Source organism: Gallus gallus, chromosome Z (genome assembly GCF_016699485.2).
Source record: "Gallus gallus isolate bGalGal1 chromosome Z, bGalGal1.mat.broiler.GRCg7b, whole genome shotgun sequence".
In the NCBI taxonomy this organism is placed as follows: Eukaryota; Metazoa; Chordata; class Aves; order Galliformes; family Phasianidae; genus Gallus; species Gallus gallus.
In genome coordinates this window covers 28,285,421-28,300,912 of record NC_052572.1, presented here as the reverse complement: position 1 = coordinate 28,300,912, position 15,492 = coordinate 28,285,421, and the positions used below count along the sequence as shown (strand labels likewise).

The 15,492-nt window shown below is 38.0% G+C and overlaps 1 protein-coding gene across 4 annotated transcripts in view; it reads left to right on the top strand.

Moving 5' to 3' along the window:
* The window catches only part of KIAA2026 (uncharacterized protein KIAA2026 homolog), a 63,076-nt gene that overhangs the window by 1,622 nt on the left and 45,962 nt on the right, over window positions 1–15,492 (top strand). For all 4 annotated transcript variants that reach the window (XM_015280186.4, XM_046905520.1, XM_004949073.5 and 1 more), the window contains exons 3-4: window positions 3,945–4,145; window positions 8,155–9,584. In XM_015280186.4, coding sequence (XP_015135672.2) covers window positions 3,945–4,145; window positions 8,155–9,584 — 1,631 coding nt within the window. The remainder of the gene's footprint in view (window positions 1–3,944; window positions 4,146–8,154; window positions 9,585–15,492) is intronic.

Below are 15,492 nucleotides of genomic sequence, written 5' to 3'. Positions count from 1 at the left end.
TCCTTTCTTTATTTTATGCTGGCAGAAACAAGTACTGCCCATGTATGACTGCCTCTGTATGACCGTCTCTTTAAAATTAATACCATTCTCAGTTAAAAATACATGATAAATTTTATGCAGTTTTTGTAGTCTGTGAAATTTATACTGCTTCTAAGTAGGAATAAAATGTTAGGCACCCTAACTTTGAAAGTACCTGCTCTGAAATGGATAATTTAGTGTCCCTATTTTTGGAAATGATTAAATGGAAAATAACACCTAGCATTTATAGCCACAGATTTAAATGGCAAGATGCAAACTGTGGTATGTTTAAGCATAAATTCCTGGCAGGAACTTGCTTTTAAGCCAAAGCAGCTGAGTGTTGAAAGATTTTGAGCCATATAGTACAAAGTCCAATTTAAATCAAACTGAAAATATGTTTTCTCTCGAGTTTGACACAGGTATAGGTCAATCACACTAAAGCTGTGATGTCTTTATGCTGACACGTCTACCGGTTTTCCGTGTGACTTAATGTTTTACACGTTAAAATTCCCAAATGCTTTTTGCAAGAGGGTGAACAAGAAGAAATGGTATTAGCAGATATGTAAAGCTGTCCATGTCCATCAAGCTTAAACTTGCTAGTGACACAGGGTGTTAGTGCCAGCTGTAAGAAGAACCTTGCTTGTGTAGTGGGAACACTTCAGGAGTGTGGGGCAGAGCTCAACTGAATAAGTCACTGTGAATGTGAACTGTGTTTATGTATCAACACTACGCATTTGAAGCTGTTGCACCTAATGGCAGTTAGGAGTAAAAAGGAAGGTGCTGACCCTGACGGGGTGTGATTGGCTCAAGAAAACCATCTGTATTGATTAAAAAACCCCATCCTGTCTTAAAACTATTAACCCTGGAAAATAAATACCTAATCAAATAGGATTTGAAAGATTTATCTCAGATTCATTTCTGTATGTAGCGTGACACAACATCTCAGCTGTATTGAGCACAGGAGTGTTTTGTGGAAACCTCTGCTGAATTATGTTACTCCCATTGGACTTGATAGGATGTGAGAGGGCTCAGTGCCTTTTTATTAGAGATTACATAAGAAAGCAAAATCAAATTATGCACTGTGCTATCATATAGTGATACTTGTGTTTACTAAAAAATGCAGTTGCTGTTGTCATTCTTTCAGAAATGCAAATGCTTTGATTCAAATAAAAATATTGAACAGGCTGAAAATTATTCTACCCTTATCTATAGGGTGTATCTCTTATACTAATACATCAGAAATTTGTAAGGATACATTTTTTAAGTGTCCATGTGCATGGTAAAAGTCATAGGCAGGGCTGCTACCCACCAGCTCAGGCTCCCCAGGGCCCCATCCAACCTGGCCTTAAATGCTTCCAGGGATGGGGCATCCACAGCTTCTGTGCCAGTGCTTCACCATCCTCTGCGTAAAAATTTTGCTCCCAACATCTAACCTAAATCTTATAGTTTAAAACCATTCTCCTGTGTCCTATCACTATCAGTCCACGTGAAAAGTTGATTTCCCTCATGTTTGTAAGATCCCTTTAAGTATCGGAAGGCCACAATGAGAACTCCCTGGAACCTTCTCTTATCCAGATGGAACAAGCCCAGATCCTTCAGCCTTTCTCTGTAGGAGTGGTGCTCCAGCACTCTTAATAATTTTTGTGGCCCTGCTTTGGACCTTCTCCAAGAGCTCCATATCTTTCATGTGCTGGGGGCACCAGGCTTGGATACAGTGCTCTGGTTGGGTCCATATGACATCAGAGCAAAGGAGGACAATCACCTCCCTGACCTGCTGACCACCCCTCTTTCGATGCAGCCTGGGATACAGTCAGTACTGTACTAACTGTACACCCAGTACACCGTTGACTCCCACTGTGCTTTTCAACCACTAGAACCCCTAAGTCTTTCTCTGCAGTGCTGCTCTCAATGAATTGGCTGTGGATGCTCTGTCTCTGGAGGTGTTCAAGACTGGGTTGGATGGGGCCCTGGGCAACCTGGTCTAGTACCAGATCTGGAGCTTGATGAGCCTGTGGCAGGGATGTTAGAACTTGATGATCCTTGGGGTCCCTTCCAACCCAAGCCACTCCATGATGCTATCAGTTTTCCCATCTGTACACATATATAGGATTTCCCTGATGCAAGTGCTGCAGTTTGCTTGTTGAATCTCTCTAGGTTTGTGTGGGCCCACTTTTCAAGCTTGTCCAGGTCCTTTTGGATGGCATCCTTTTCCTCTTTAGTATCAACTGCATCACTCAGTATTATTAGCAAGCTTGCTGAGATTGTGCTCAATCCCTCTTTCGAGGTCATTGATAAAGATGTGGAAGAGCACCTGTCCCAAGGCAGACCCCAGGGGGACACCACTCTTGACTTGCCTCCACCTGGACAGAGAGGCATTTACTGTAACTCAGTAACTGGCTGCAACCATACAGTCAACTCCTTATCCACTGTATAGTCCACCCTTCATATCTCTTTCATCTGGGGATAAAGATGTGGTGTCAGAGGTCTCCAGGCAGACAACACAATTTGCACTTCCTTTTTCCACCGATGTTATCAGTCCACTGTAGTCCACGTTGGTCAGGCATGATCTGCCCTTGGTGAAGCCATACTGGCAGTCTCAGGTCCCCTCCTTCTCTTGCACGTGCCTTAACACAGCTTCCAGGAGGATCTTTTCCATGATCTCCTCCTGCACAGTTGTGAGGCTCACTGGTCCGTCATTCTATGCTTCCTTGTGTTGTCCTGTTCTTAAAAAACGGGAGTCATGTTTCCCTTTTTCCGGTCACTGAAGGCTTCACTTGACAGCCATGACTTTTTGAATATGGTGAAGAATGGCTTGGCAACCACGTCAGCCAGTTCTTTCAGGACCCTGGGACGCGTATCATTGGGACCCATAAACTTTTTGCATGTTTAGTCTCATCAGGTGGTTTTGAACTTGCTCTTTCCTTAGTGTGGGAGGCATTTTGTTCTCCCAAAGTCCACCTAGAGGTTCAGGGGCAGGAGAGTGGTGGAAGGACTGTTTGCCAATGAAGGGTAAAGCAAAGGCCTTGTTCAGTACTGCAACCTCCTACAACTATTTTGTTGCCATTTCCATTTTCGTTTATCTGAGTGGTGTGCTTTCCTTTGCCTTTCTTTTCTTCCCAGTGTACCCGTAGAATTCCTTGTTATTTTCACATACTTTGCCAAGTTCAGTTCCTTCTGTGCATTGGCTTTCCCTGTCCCGGTTTGCTTCACTTCGCAGCAGTGTTTACCTCAGTTTTCCTCATGAAGTATTTCAGGTGCAGCAGTGTTGGCTGTATGATTTTCAATTACCACAAACTAAAGAGTATTACCTCAGAGTCAGGAGTGATTTTAAGGGGAGGTTGGATTTTGTTTCATTTTCTTCCCTCTTGTTTTCAGAGGTTGTGTGGTAAGTGTTGCTTAGAATGTTTTCCCTGCTGTACTTTAAAATACAGCATAGTATGAAATGTTATTGCACAAACACCTATGCTGTGCTGTTTTACATCTTTTTTAAAACAAAATTTAATAGTAATAAGCTGCTGTTTGAAGAAAGTGACAACAAAAAATGCATACGTTTTTTCAGTATTTTTAGATGCCTTCTGAAAACTGTGGTTTCTTAAGTATTGCAGTATTTTCCTTCCAAATATTTATCTAATTCTCTATGATTTAAGGATTAAAATATGGATTTAAACCGCCAAATCGTACTTGGTTTCTTGAGATAGCTATCCATCATTTTTCAGAGACATGAACGTATATGTATGTTACTTCATTAGTTTCAAGTTTTACAGTTTTTTAAAGGTATTTCTGAAGGCAGCCCTAGTAATGTCAAGAGAAGAATAGTTGCTTTAGTCCTGACTAAATATTTTTTATCTATGGATGGTGATGTAGGCATTGTAGTGTAGTAGTTAAGGAAAATTATAATTGTAGATTGACTTTGTTTTCCTTTCTAGGCATTTAAGAGAGAAAACATCACTAGCAGTAACATCTAGAGGATCCTATGGTCTAGAAGATGAGAAAGGAACACCATGCACTTCAACAAGACGTCGTTCCACACCTCGCAACTTAGTAGGCTTGTCAACGGGCATGTTCGAGTCTGTGATGGTTCAGGTTCTAAGGCAAGAGGAACAGCTAAGAGCAAAAGAAGAAAAGAGGTAAAAGGAAAATCTATTTTTTGGTAAAATAATCATGCCATCTTAATACTTAAGGCTCCTTTGCATTGCTAAACTTGGTAGTGCTATTTGCCTTTAATAAATGAATGAAGCCGGCCTTCAGTACGGTGTATCCACAGAGAAAGGAATTAGTTTTTGATTTTTCACCTCTTGGAAAAAATACTAAAGCATTATAAACTTTAAAAATGATTTAAGGCTACTATTATTTTTGAATTGTAAAACTTATAATAGTAACTGAAAGCATCTGCAGCCCAGTCATTGTTCATTCTACTTCTTACTGGGCTTTTTACCTTGCAAGAAAAAAAAGATAAAAATGCCAACATGGTCACAGAACTAGACTGTAGTTATGCTTGTCTGTACTTTCCTCGCTGATGGCCAGAGGCAAACTACTACTGCAGGTGCCATTCCAATTATCTCACTGTTTTGGCATTTTTACCTGGTTGGTTAGGTAACAAATTTACAGTATGTGTGTAGTTAGCTCTGTGGGATTTTGCAGTTACCAGATCTGATAAATAGTTTCTAATGTTGATTGTGGTTTCTTTCACTTCAAGAAACTGAAGCTCATCAATCTGTCCTTTAATAGTAATTTGAGAAACTGTCTCTAAACATTGAGGGTAATGATAAGACTTAGCTTTAGGAAATGAAAAGCTTCCAACTTCTTTCAAACCGGAAGGTTTTGGAGATTTTTCCCATATGTAATGGAAGCATTCTCAGTTTGCAGGTCGTTTTCAACAGATCTGAAGCCGTACAATTTGGGCTGTGTTGCATGCCAAACAGTACCTTCTTCCCTAGATCTGATTGAGTCTTTCTTCTGATTCACCTCATCCTTTGCAAAAAAATAAAGATCAGTAGAGATTTTATTTCTCTGGTAAATTCCATTGAGCAGTGTTCAACTTTGCATTCCATATCTCTGAACTTGGTCGCACTGTGATTGTGAAAGCGTTTTATGAAGAAGTTAAGGAAATTGAAAAGGCCTATAAAATTAGCAATACATTATTAATGGAAATCCATGTAATACTGACATCAGGCATCATGCATATTTTTTGCAGTATTTTGTATATAAATATGCAAGCTTGAAACACTATGTTCACATACCATTTTTCTTCGAAAATATACTACAAATTCCTGTGCTTATTTTGGCTTATTGATTAAATTTAGATTGTGTTGATTATATTCTATCTGTTACAAAAAAAAAAAAAAATAGCTATTCACCTTCTTTTTTTTAGAAATCTGATACACCAAGTCACTACAGAGTATATACTTTCCAAAAGGAGATATAAAATTACTGCCTTGGATAGTTAGTTGCAGTTTACAGTGCCTTCCTTTTAGCAAACCCATTAAAGTGTTCCTTAGAGCTACAGATGTGATCCATTGACAAATATACATTTTACTGAATTTGCCTTTCACTCACTCTTCATTTTTTGTAATCATGTTTTAGTTTGCTGACCTGAAACTGCGTTTACATCTAGTTAAAGCTTGTCCTGAATTGACCGGGAAAATTCAGTTAAAATATGTGTTAGCAAAAAACTATCCACGTTTTTCAGGCCTCAAAGTGTTAATGCAGCATTTCCAATTGTTTTAATGTATTTTTGTAAAATTTATGGTATTAATTCTAGTCTTAGAATTAAAGCACTACCTTAGTAGATACAAATTATTTTATTCATATTGGTCATTTGAGCCTTATTACTGTTCCAAAAAAAGGATGTCCAAATCTGTGGCTGTAATATAAGCTATTCTATGTCTAATTATGAGTGGCTAAAGTATTTAGGATTTTAATTTCTACTATATCAAATTTTGCCTTCCTCCCAGTCTTGCTCTACTACTGATTTTTCCCATGAAATAATGTGCAGTAGAATAGTGTAACTTGCTTTATGCTGTCAAATCAGTTGTGTTTGGATAGGTGCATCTCCTGTTTACCTAGCTTGCAAGTGAGTGGTCTGTTAAATAAAAACATATTTATTTTCTGGCAGCGCGTCCAGTTAGTCAGCATACATTCTTTCTAATTCTCAACCATATTAGTTGAATCTGTTGAGCTTGAGTTATTAACTTGCAACCCTAGGATAGGCGAGGTTGCTGATGCTGGTGCCTTGCTAGAAAACACCCTCATACTTAAAGAAATTGTCTATTCAAGTCCAAGTTAATATCTAAACCTTTGCTCTAGGTACTTTGCCTGTGTCGTATAAGAGTATCTTTTTATGAAATTGATTTTTTTTTTTAATCATAGAATCATTAAGGTTGGATAAGACCTGTAAGATCATGAAGTCCAACTGTCAACCCATCACCACCATGCCCACTAAACCATGTTCAAGATCTTCTTAAGCTGCGTATTTTGGAAGACTATCCTGAAATCTGTGATTTTTCTTTTCTGCAGTTAATTTTGTGAAATTCCTACTCTGTGTCTATTCATTATCTTTTTATGGGTATACTTTGTGGATAATTTTCTTTCTTTCTTTCTTGTTATCTATCCATGTCTTGCACAATCTATTTTATCTATCAATTGATGGATCTTTTTATAACCTCCCCTAAATCATACATTAATTGACGTAGACTTGACTTAGAACATGCCTTTGCAGCTATTAGTTTCTGTGTAGCTGCAAAAGCCCTCCCCCCCCCTTTTTTTTTCCCTCAAGTGTACTTATGAAAACAACCTTCAAAGAAAAGATTACGAGAAGCTTGGGAATAGCTCTGTAAAAAATTTCCTACAAATATGGTTGTATCCTACTTCTAACTGTTGGAATCTGGTCATGGTATGAGGCAAAAATGTTTCTTTACCATTAAAACTTAAATTCTTCCTACTATTAACAGCTGTTGGTGCTTATATGATTAATGATGATGTCCTATTAGTTAGTCTAGAACTAAATTAACATATCTTGTGTTCTAGTAAATTAGGTAGTGAGCTAAAGGTGATTGATTATCTGAAGTGGAAGCATTTCTTCCCCTTCAACTTGTTGCTTTTGACTGTCATGATAAATTTACAAATAAAAGGAAATTGTTTTGTATACTGTGGTCATGTTTTCCTCTTGCTAACGTTTTGTATGGAATCTGAAATTTTTCAGAAGTTTAACAGACTCTTATTGCCAATAGCCTCTTTCTCTGAATACCCACTATTTCTGCTCTATCCTTTTCTTAGATAGGGGACCAGAACTGAATACAGTTTTTCAGGTGAGGGCAAACCATTTGTTCATGTAGTGACATCTTATTTCTAGTGTCATGTCCCATCACATTCTTCATGCAATTTGATATGTTCCCTTTTTGACCACTGTTGTACACAAGCTAGTAACAAGCCTTTACATGGGAGGGATTTTCACATTTCACACACGTGTGAATGAAGCACTTAAGTTAGACAGAAACAAAGAGGTTGCAAGTTAGGTGACACAAGCCACAGGACAGTGATTTGGAAGTAAGTTATCTAGCATTTGTTTTAAGAGATTTTCATATGGGTAGGTGACAAGTAAAATACTGTTAATTGGAAATACTGAAATATAGCAAAAATAAGGGATTTGAGAACTAAGAAGGGATACGTCTTATAAATAATCTAGCATAACCAAGATATTGGTATATATTGTGTGTATGGGAACTGTTGAATCACGGCCTGAACCTCTGGTTGACCACCTGAGGTGAGCACCGAGTCAGCTGCAGGGGCACAGGTGAATGCAATTTCACCTGAGTGACTGGAAAGGGTGGAGCCAGGCTCCACCCCTCCTAGACCCTATTTAAGGGCTGACTCCCAAGGAGGGAGGGTCTCTATCTGGAGATCACCCCTCTTGGAGCCCTTCTGTGAGCCCAGGACACGGGTAAACTCTTTATTTCATTACTCCTTTGTAAACACAATAATTTCTCTGATCCTATACTGTATACCTATTTACCTTATAGTTGTGTTCTTTGTTACTTCAAGATGTGTGTCTATCATACTGTAGTTCTGAATTTTTTTTCCCTCCTGTTTCTTTTTATTCAACTGATACCTGAAATTTTGTGGACTTTCTCCTAATAGGATGAGAGAGCAAGAAAGAAAAGAAGCAGAAGAAGCTAGTCAGAAGGAAATAGAAGAATGGGAAAAGTCACTTTTAGCTCAAGCAGCACCTACAAGGATGGAGACGATGTGGGAGATTCCAGCTATTGGTCATTTCCTTTGCTTAGCACAACAGATTTTAAACTTACCTGAAATAGTGTTCTATGAATTGGAACGTTGTCTTCTCATGCCTCAATGTAATGCTTTTTTATCTAAAATAATGACTTCTTTGTTAAGTCCTCCGCATCGCAGATCTACATTACATCGCAGGCCAACACTTTCTTACAGGGCTTGGGAAGCAGCGCTCAGACAGAAAGTCCAACACTGGTATAATGTTGTAGGGCAGACTGACAATCCTAATAGCTCTGCAGAAAAACTTGGATTGTGTCCACAGTTTTTTAAAGTCCTTGGAGAAGTTAATCCCTTACAGGAAAAACCATTTCATGAGCTACCGTTCTACCAAAAAGTGTGGCTGCTAAAAGGTCTCTGTGATTTTGTCTATGAAACACAAAAGGATGTTCAGGATGCTGTTCTGGGTCAACCTATTCATGAATGCAGAGAAGTAATTCTTGGTTATGACTACTTGGAGAATGCTTATGTTCATTTTCCACAGTTTTGTGGCGCAGATGTTCGGATTTACAAACAGAAACCTTTTCAGGCTCCTGAATTCCCATCTCCTCCCATCAAAGTAAAAAAAGTGCCACGTACAAAGATAGAGAAAGTAAAATATGAATATGTAAGCAAAAGCAATGGAGCTGTCAGCTCTGGTGGTAGAGGAGATCTGCTACCTCGTTCCAAGTCAGAAGTAGGGAAAAGTATGGGTTCCATTGCTGGCTGCCCAGAAAAAGATACACATTTGGATAGCTTTAGTGTCACTACAGAGATTAAGATTAACTGTGAAATGAAGACCTCAGGAGTCTGTGACATTAAAAAAGCTGGTTGTTATAAAGAGAACTTGAGACATTTGATTAGTTCAGGAGAGATTGTTAGCATGGCTGATCGCTTTAGTTCAGGAGAAAGAAGGCCTGCAGAGAATGGACAAGGTTGCGCGGAAATGGCCAGAGTAAAAGTTGAGATCAGTCCGTTCAAAGAGAACACGCTGAAAGCTTGTCAGATGCTTGTCAATGGCACTCATAATGACAACCAAGACACAGACTACAACAGATCTGCTAAAGAAATAATGCTGGAGAACTCACTTCGAAGTAATAATAACAAACTAATTAAGTTGCGGGCAAAGAAGAAGAAAAAGAAAAAAAAGAAATTGAAGGATATTCTAAATGAAAATCTGCAGAAAAAACTTGATGACTTGCAGAGAAGACGCGAGGTTCATCTTTATCCATTCAAATCTTACAAATCTGAGATCCAAAGCAAGTTGTTCAAAAAGAAAGCGAAACACAAGAAACACAAGTCTGGTGAGTTGACATTTTTACCTATAGTAAAAACTAGAGAAATTCTGATTTTTTTGTTTGTTTATTTTGAAATTTGCTTAGCTGATCCCTCTATGTTTTGATTCTTGAAATTGGATGACATTATTGCTTTACCTTGTTCAGATACTAATTTTGGGGTGAAAGTTTCCCTTTCAGTTACACAAGCATATGTTATAGGCTTGCAAGGTGATTGAACCAGGATTAATCTACATAATGTATCTAGAGAGAACGTAACTTGTAAGAATTTGTGTGTTACAAATAAAATTTAGGTGAATGAATGTGATTGATTAGCTTCAGAGAATATAGCTTGAGCTTGTTTTATTCTATGCTCACAACAATTTTGGAAATATTTTTCCCCTTTCTGATATTACTTTATTCAAGTTCAGAAAAATGAAGAGTAATTATATGATACGATGATTCTAAAATCATCACTGCTAGAGATGTGCGGTCTTAGGTCACCAGTGCTGCTTTGACTATGGGCATAGTCATATTTCTGCTTAATCAACCAAATAGGATAGAGAATTTATGCAGTTGACATTTTTGTCATATATGTGGACACCGCCTGGTTAAGTGCTGTAGGTACGTGGTAGATTTCAGTTAACTTGCTGAAAAACTTTTGAACAGTTTTAAAATAGTGGAGGTAGAAAGTTGTTGCATCACTTCAAATTATTAGGTAGCTGCTGTATTTTTTGTGAACTACTGTAAAGCAATCTTGTTGAGTCATGAACTTAGCTATCTGTTTAAGATTTTAGCAGGCTGCTTCAAACAATGCAACAGGCCTAGTTTCAGAACAATGTCAGCTCGCACATAAATACTCGTTTTCAGCTGTAAAGTTAAGCAACAAAAGATCTGTATTTAAAAAAAACACCTCGTGAAGGATAAGTGCATTCAGAAAATTGTTGCCAATGTAGTTTAGTTAGAGCTTGCATGGAAATTTAAACCTAAGAAGACAGATCTTTTTTTTTATATCCTGTGTGTCTGTGCAGAATATTCAAAACAACTGTCTTACTGTATCAATCATAAGCTCCTCCCTCCAAAAAATTTCAGAACATAAATTTCATCTGAACGTAAATTTTAAGAGTTGCAGTTCAGTTTCATATATGTAGTGGTTAGCAGAAGTAATGTATGTTGCATTGTTAGCTTTCCAAATGTGTTACCGTTTCCATTCACTTTAAAAACAAAAAAGAAAATTAATAACAACCCAAATTGCAGGAGAGGGTTTTTATTTTAGAGAACTATTGTTTAAAAGTTCCAGGCTGGATGTGGCTCTGGGCAGCCTGGTCTAGTAGCTGGCATCCCTGTCCACGGCAGGGAGGTTGAAACTGTATGATCTTTATGGTCCTCTTCAACACAGGCCATTCTATGATACTATGATTTTATGAAAAGTAAATAAATAAATTTCTGTGACTGTATTTAAGTTATATTGCAATTTTTGCTCTAGACCTTATTTTAACAATGCATACTTAAAAATCTTCTTTCTATGAATTGTTGTTTTGAATGACAACTACCATTAGCAAAACACTATCAAATACATGGAAGTAGCTTTTGAAACTGCTTGATGAGGCGATGTTTATTGTGCTAACTGCTTTTCTTATATGCCATTTATAAATATAAAAAGGGTTCAAAAATGCCTGTTTGCCTCGGTCTTGATACTTGATATACTTAATGGCATGGTAGCCAAATTTTTTTTTTAGTTAGAAATTGTATTTTATTAAAAATGAGAAGAGAAAAAAAACTGAAGTGGTGTTAAATGAGACGTATATATGACTAAGTTATTTTTTAAGAAGTGCATTGTTAACAGTTCTCACAGAATAATTGTATTTATAAGAAACATACATTCTAACATAATTGGGGGACTGGTGGAGTCATCTTCTACGGAGATACTTAAGACCCACCTGGACACCTACCTGGGCCACCTGTTGTAGGGTACCTGCTTTAGCAGGACCTCAATGATCTGTTGAGATCCCTTCCAACCCTTGTGATTCTGATTTTTTTTTTCCTAAAATTTCTGGGTTTGTGGTCTGTAACATTAAAGAATTCTTGCTCCTGAGCAGATCAAAAGCTTAATCTTGCCCTCAAAGTAGAAACAGTATTGCTTACTCTAATGTGGTGGATAGTAATTTCTAAATATTTTATATGCATAATTCTTATCTATAATATATATATAATTCCAGTCCTTCCGTTGGTACTCTCTCAAGAACAAACTGTCTTCCAGTCAGTTTTCCTTTTTGTGTCTAACATATGGTGCACTGAATAGTGAAAGTGAAGACAGACATGCCTGGCTTTTCATTACTTAGTTATCTTACCTATGTTAACCAATACAGCTATAATTTCATTTTGTTTTCTGAAGTGTTAAAAAAAAAGTTTGGATTTTGTTTGGATCTTTATTCCAAAGACTTAGCTATTACAAGGCTTTATTACAAGATTTACCTAATAATGTTTTGATACTGGAATATAATGGAGATTATTTATACAGGTATTATACTTTGTGCTGGACTTGTTTAGAATGTATTTTAGGACACAAGTATGTTTCACAAGCTAGCACTCTATGCCACTAAACATATGGGACCTAAAACTATTTTTCTTTCAATGTTGTGTGTGTTTTTCCATGACTCGAATAGTAAACTCAGCTGTAGGATGCTAGGTTCTTCTGTTTTTCCAGTTCCTTGATGTACTGTAAGGAATTTAATATTGTCAGAAGTTGTTTAATGCAGAAAATAATTAGGGTATATTTTTGTTAGGAGAAAGTTTGTGTAACAGTAGGCCAGTATATACTGAGAAATAATGCCATCAGTTATCTGAACTTAGGTTTTAATTATACATACTTCTATTTTCGGGAACACTGTGAGTATGTGATTACTTACTCTCATTATCACTTTCAGACAGGAGGAAAAGTGTGGTAGAAAGAAATCCAGAAGAGATGACCAAAGCTTTCTGCTTTCTAATGGTGTTTGCACAGAGCTCACGTTTGTTTGCTGAATGAGGAACAATAGAAATGCCTCTTGTCCACTTTCACTTTTCTTGTCTCTTTAACAATTTGTTATGCTATTTCATCTAATTTATGCTGAGGTTGGGAGAGTAAGACGTTTAGACATTCCTCATCTGTAGATAAGAGGCAGTCCTAAGCATGTTATGAAGAGTCTTATTTCATTAGATATTCTTTTCTTCTTTTTCTTTCAAACTTTGGGGGATTTCCCTCATTATTCTGACCTTGCTGGAGGAAAATTTTCCTAGGTGATTAAATACTATGTGATAGAGCTTATGTTCCTTTGCTTATGAAGTTTGCACTAGGCTGAAATTCTAGGAAGAATTTGATTGGATGAATGAACTCATACTGGTACCAAGCTAAAGAAATTGCTATTCACTGTTTCGTCACTTTTTAGGTTAAATAGTTTTCCTCAAAGTTCTGAAATTTTATCTTCTCCTTCAAGATACCATTACAGTGTACAGTGAAAAAGACTTAGTATAGCCAATTTTGAATTCACAAAAACCACTGATTTAAATATGATCGTAGCAATAGTTGCTCTTTACTATGTTCCTTAAAAGTACAGTGTGTAGAACAGATAATCAGAAATGGAAAAGTGAGTACCTTTACTTTAGCAGGATGCATTTTTTTTTTGATTGATTATTTAAGGCAGCTATGCATAACTTGGAATCAAAAATTATGTTTCTGGAAACTTGATTACCACTTTCCTAACTTGATGTAACAGTGAACAAAAGGTGCCCAAAACATATTGTTCATGAATATAGACTCATTGGGTAGTTTTTAGCTGAAAGCTTCACACAATCACAGAAGCGTGTGAATTGGAAGGAACTTCTAGGTATCGTCTAGTCCAGCTCACCTGCTGAAGAAGGTTCCCTAGAGTAGTTTGCACAGGAAAATGTCAAGGAATATTTTTAATATATCCAGAGAAGAAAACTTCACAACACCTCTGGGCAGCATTTTCCAGTGCTCTGTCTCCTTTAAAAGAAAAAAAGTTTTTCCTCATGTTCAGGTGGAAGTTTCTCTGTTCTAGTTTGTGCCTGTTGCCCCTTGTCCTGTCACTGGACACCACTGAAAAGAACTCAACACCATTGTCTTGACACTCACCCTTCAGATATTTACAAGCTTGGGTAAGATCCCTTCTTGATCTTCTCCAGGCTCAAAAGTCCCAGGTCTCAGCCTTTCCTCATGCGAGATGCTCCCAGCCCCTAATCAGCTTTGTAGCCCTCCAGTTGACTCTCAGGGAGTTCCTTGTCTTTCTTGAACTGGCGAGCAGAGACCTGGACACTATTTCAGATGTGACCACTCTGGAATAGAGTAGAGGGGGAGGATCACTTCCTTCGACCTCCTGGCCACACTTTTTAATGCACCCCAGGATACCATGGCTGCCTTTGCATCATGGGCACACTGCTGGCTCATGGTCAGTCAGGACACCTAGCCCCCTGTCTGAGGAGTTCTCTTCCAGCAGCTCAGTCCTTAACCTGTACTGATGATCTGTGCAGTTATTCCTGCCCAGGTGTAGGGCTCTGCATTTATCTGCATTTAGGATATTTGTTGAATATCCTAAGTTTCCTCTGTAATCAGCTCTCCAGCCTTTGCAGGTCTCGCTGAATGGCACACAGCTTTCTGGTGTGTCAGCCATTCTTCCCAGCTCTGTATCTTCAGCAAACTTGCTGAGGGTGCATTTTCTGTAACTACTGTGAGAAAAATTACTGAAAAATACAGCCATGTTGTAAGCATTGCAATAAATAAGGAACTTCTTTATAAGTTATGGAAAAAAAAATGTAATCACTTTATTGAGTCTTTGCAGTGTGGTGACTGTGTCAGTATTACGGATAGAGTAGTGCTGAATATGATTGGATGCGTAATCAAGATCTAAGCTTGATCTAGATCAGAGTTTAGTGCTCTGAAGTAAGACTTTCACTTTCCAACATTTTTACATTCAGAAGGTATTAAAGTTCTTCTGGGCTGCATTAGTTCTTGTCTTGCTGTACATGTAGACTAGGTGTGAAACGGTGTCTAAAGAGCAAAGAACCTTATGTTTCAAGATAATGAATTCTGAATGGTTGACAAATGAATACCTTCCTGCCTTGACAGGGAATAGACTCTTTAGCAGAATCTGTTGTGATAGGGCAAGAGGAAATAGTTTCAAACTAAAAGGCAAATTAGATTGGATATAAGGAAGTCTTTTACTGTAAGGGTGGTGAGGCACTTCAACACGTTGCCCAGAGATGTGGTGGATGCCCTGTTTGTGGAGACACATAAGATTAAGTTGGATGGAATTCTGAACAACCTGAGCTAGCTGTAGATGTTCCTGTTCATTATGGGAGAGTTGGACTAGGTGATTTTTTTAAGGTCCCATCCAACTCAAATGATTGAATGATTTTGTGATTCTTGGCTTTGCCGTTCCTATCTCTGCAGGACTGCATTCCTGTATTCTTCTTGGGCCACATATCCCTGCTTCAATTACCTCTGTGTTTCCTTTTTATCCCTCAGCTTGACCAGCAGGTTGTTTTTCAGCCATACTGGTCTTGCCCTTCCCGCTTTATTTCATGCACTTTGGGATGTACAGCTCTTGTGCTCTCAGAAAGGCATTATTAAAGAGCTGTCAGCTCTGCTCTGTTCCTTTGTCCATTACGAGCTTCCCAGGCAATATTATCTGATAATTCCTTAACCAGCTGGAAGTTAATTTATTTGAAGTTTGGCGTCTTGGCTTAGCTCTTTACCAGGCCCATATTCCTCAAGATCACGAATGCCTCTAGGGCATCGTTGTTACATCCCAGACCACCTCCAGTCTTAACCTCTTTAATGAGTTTGTTTGTATTGGTGAGTACCAGGTCTGTAGCACTTCTTCTCTGATTGGTTTATCTAATACCTGCAGCAGGAACTTACTCTCATTGCACTCCAGGA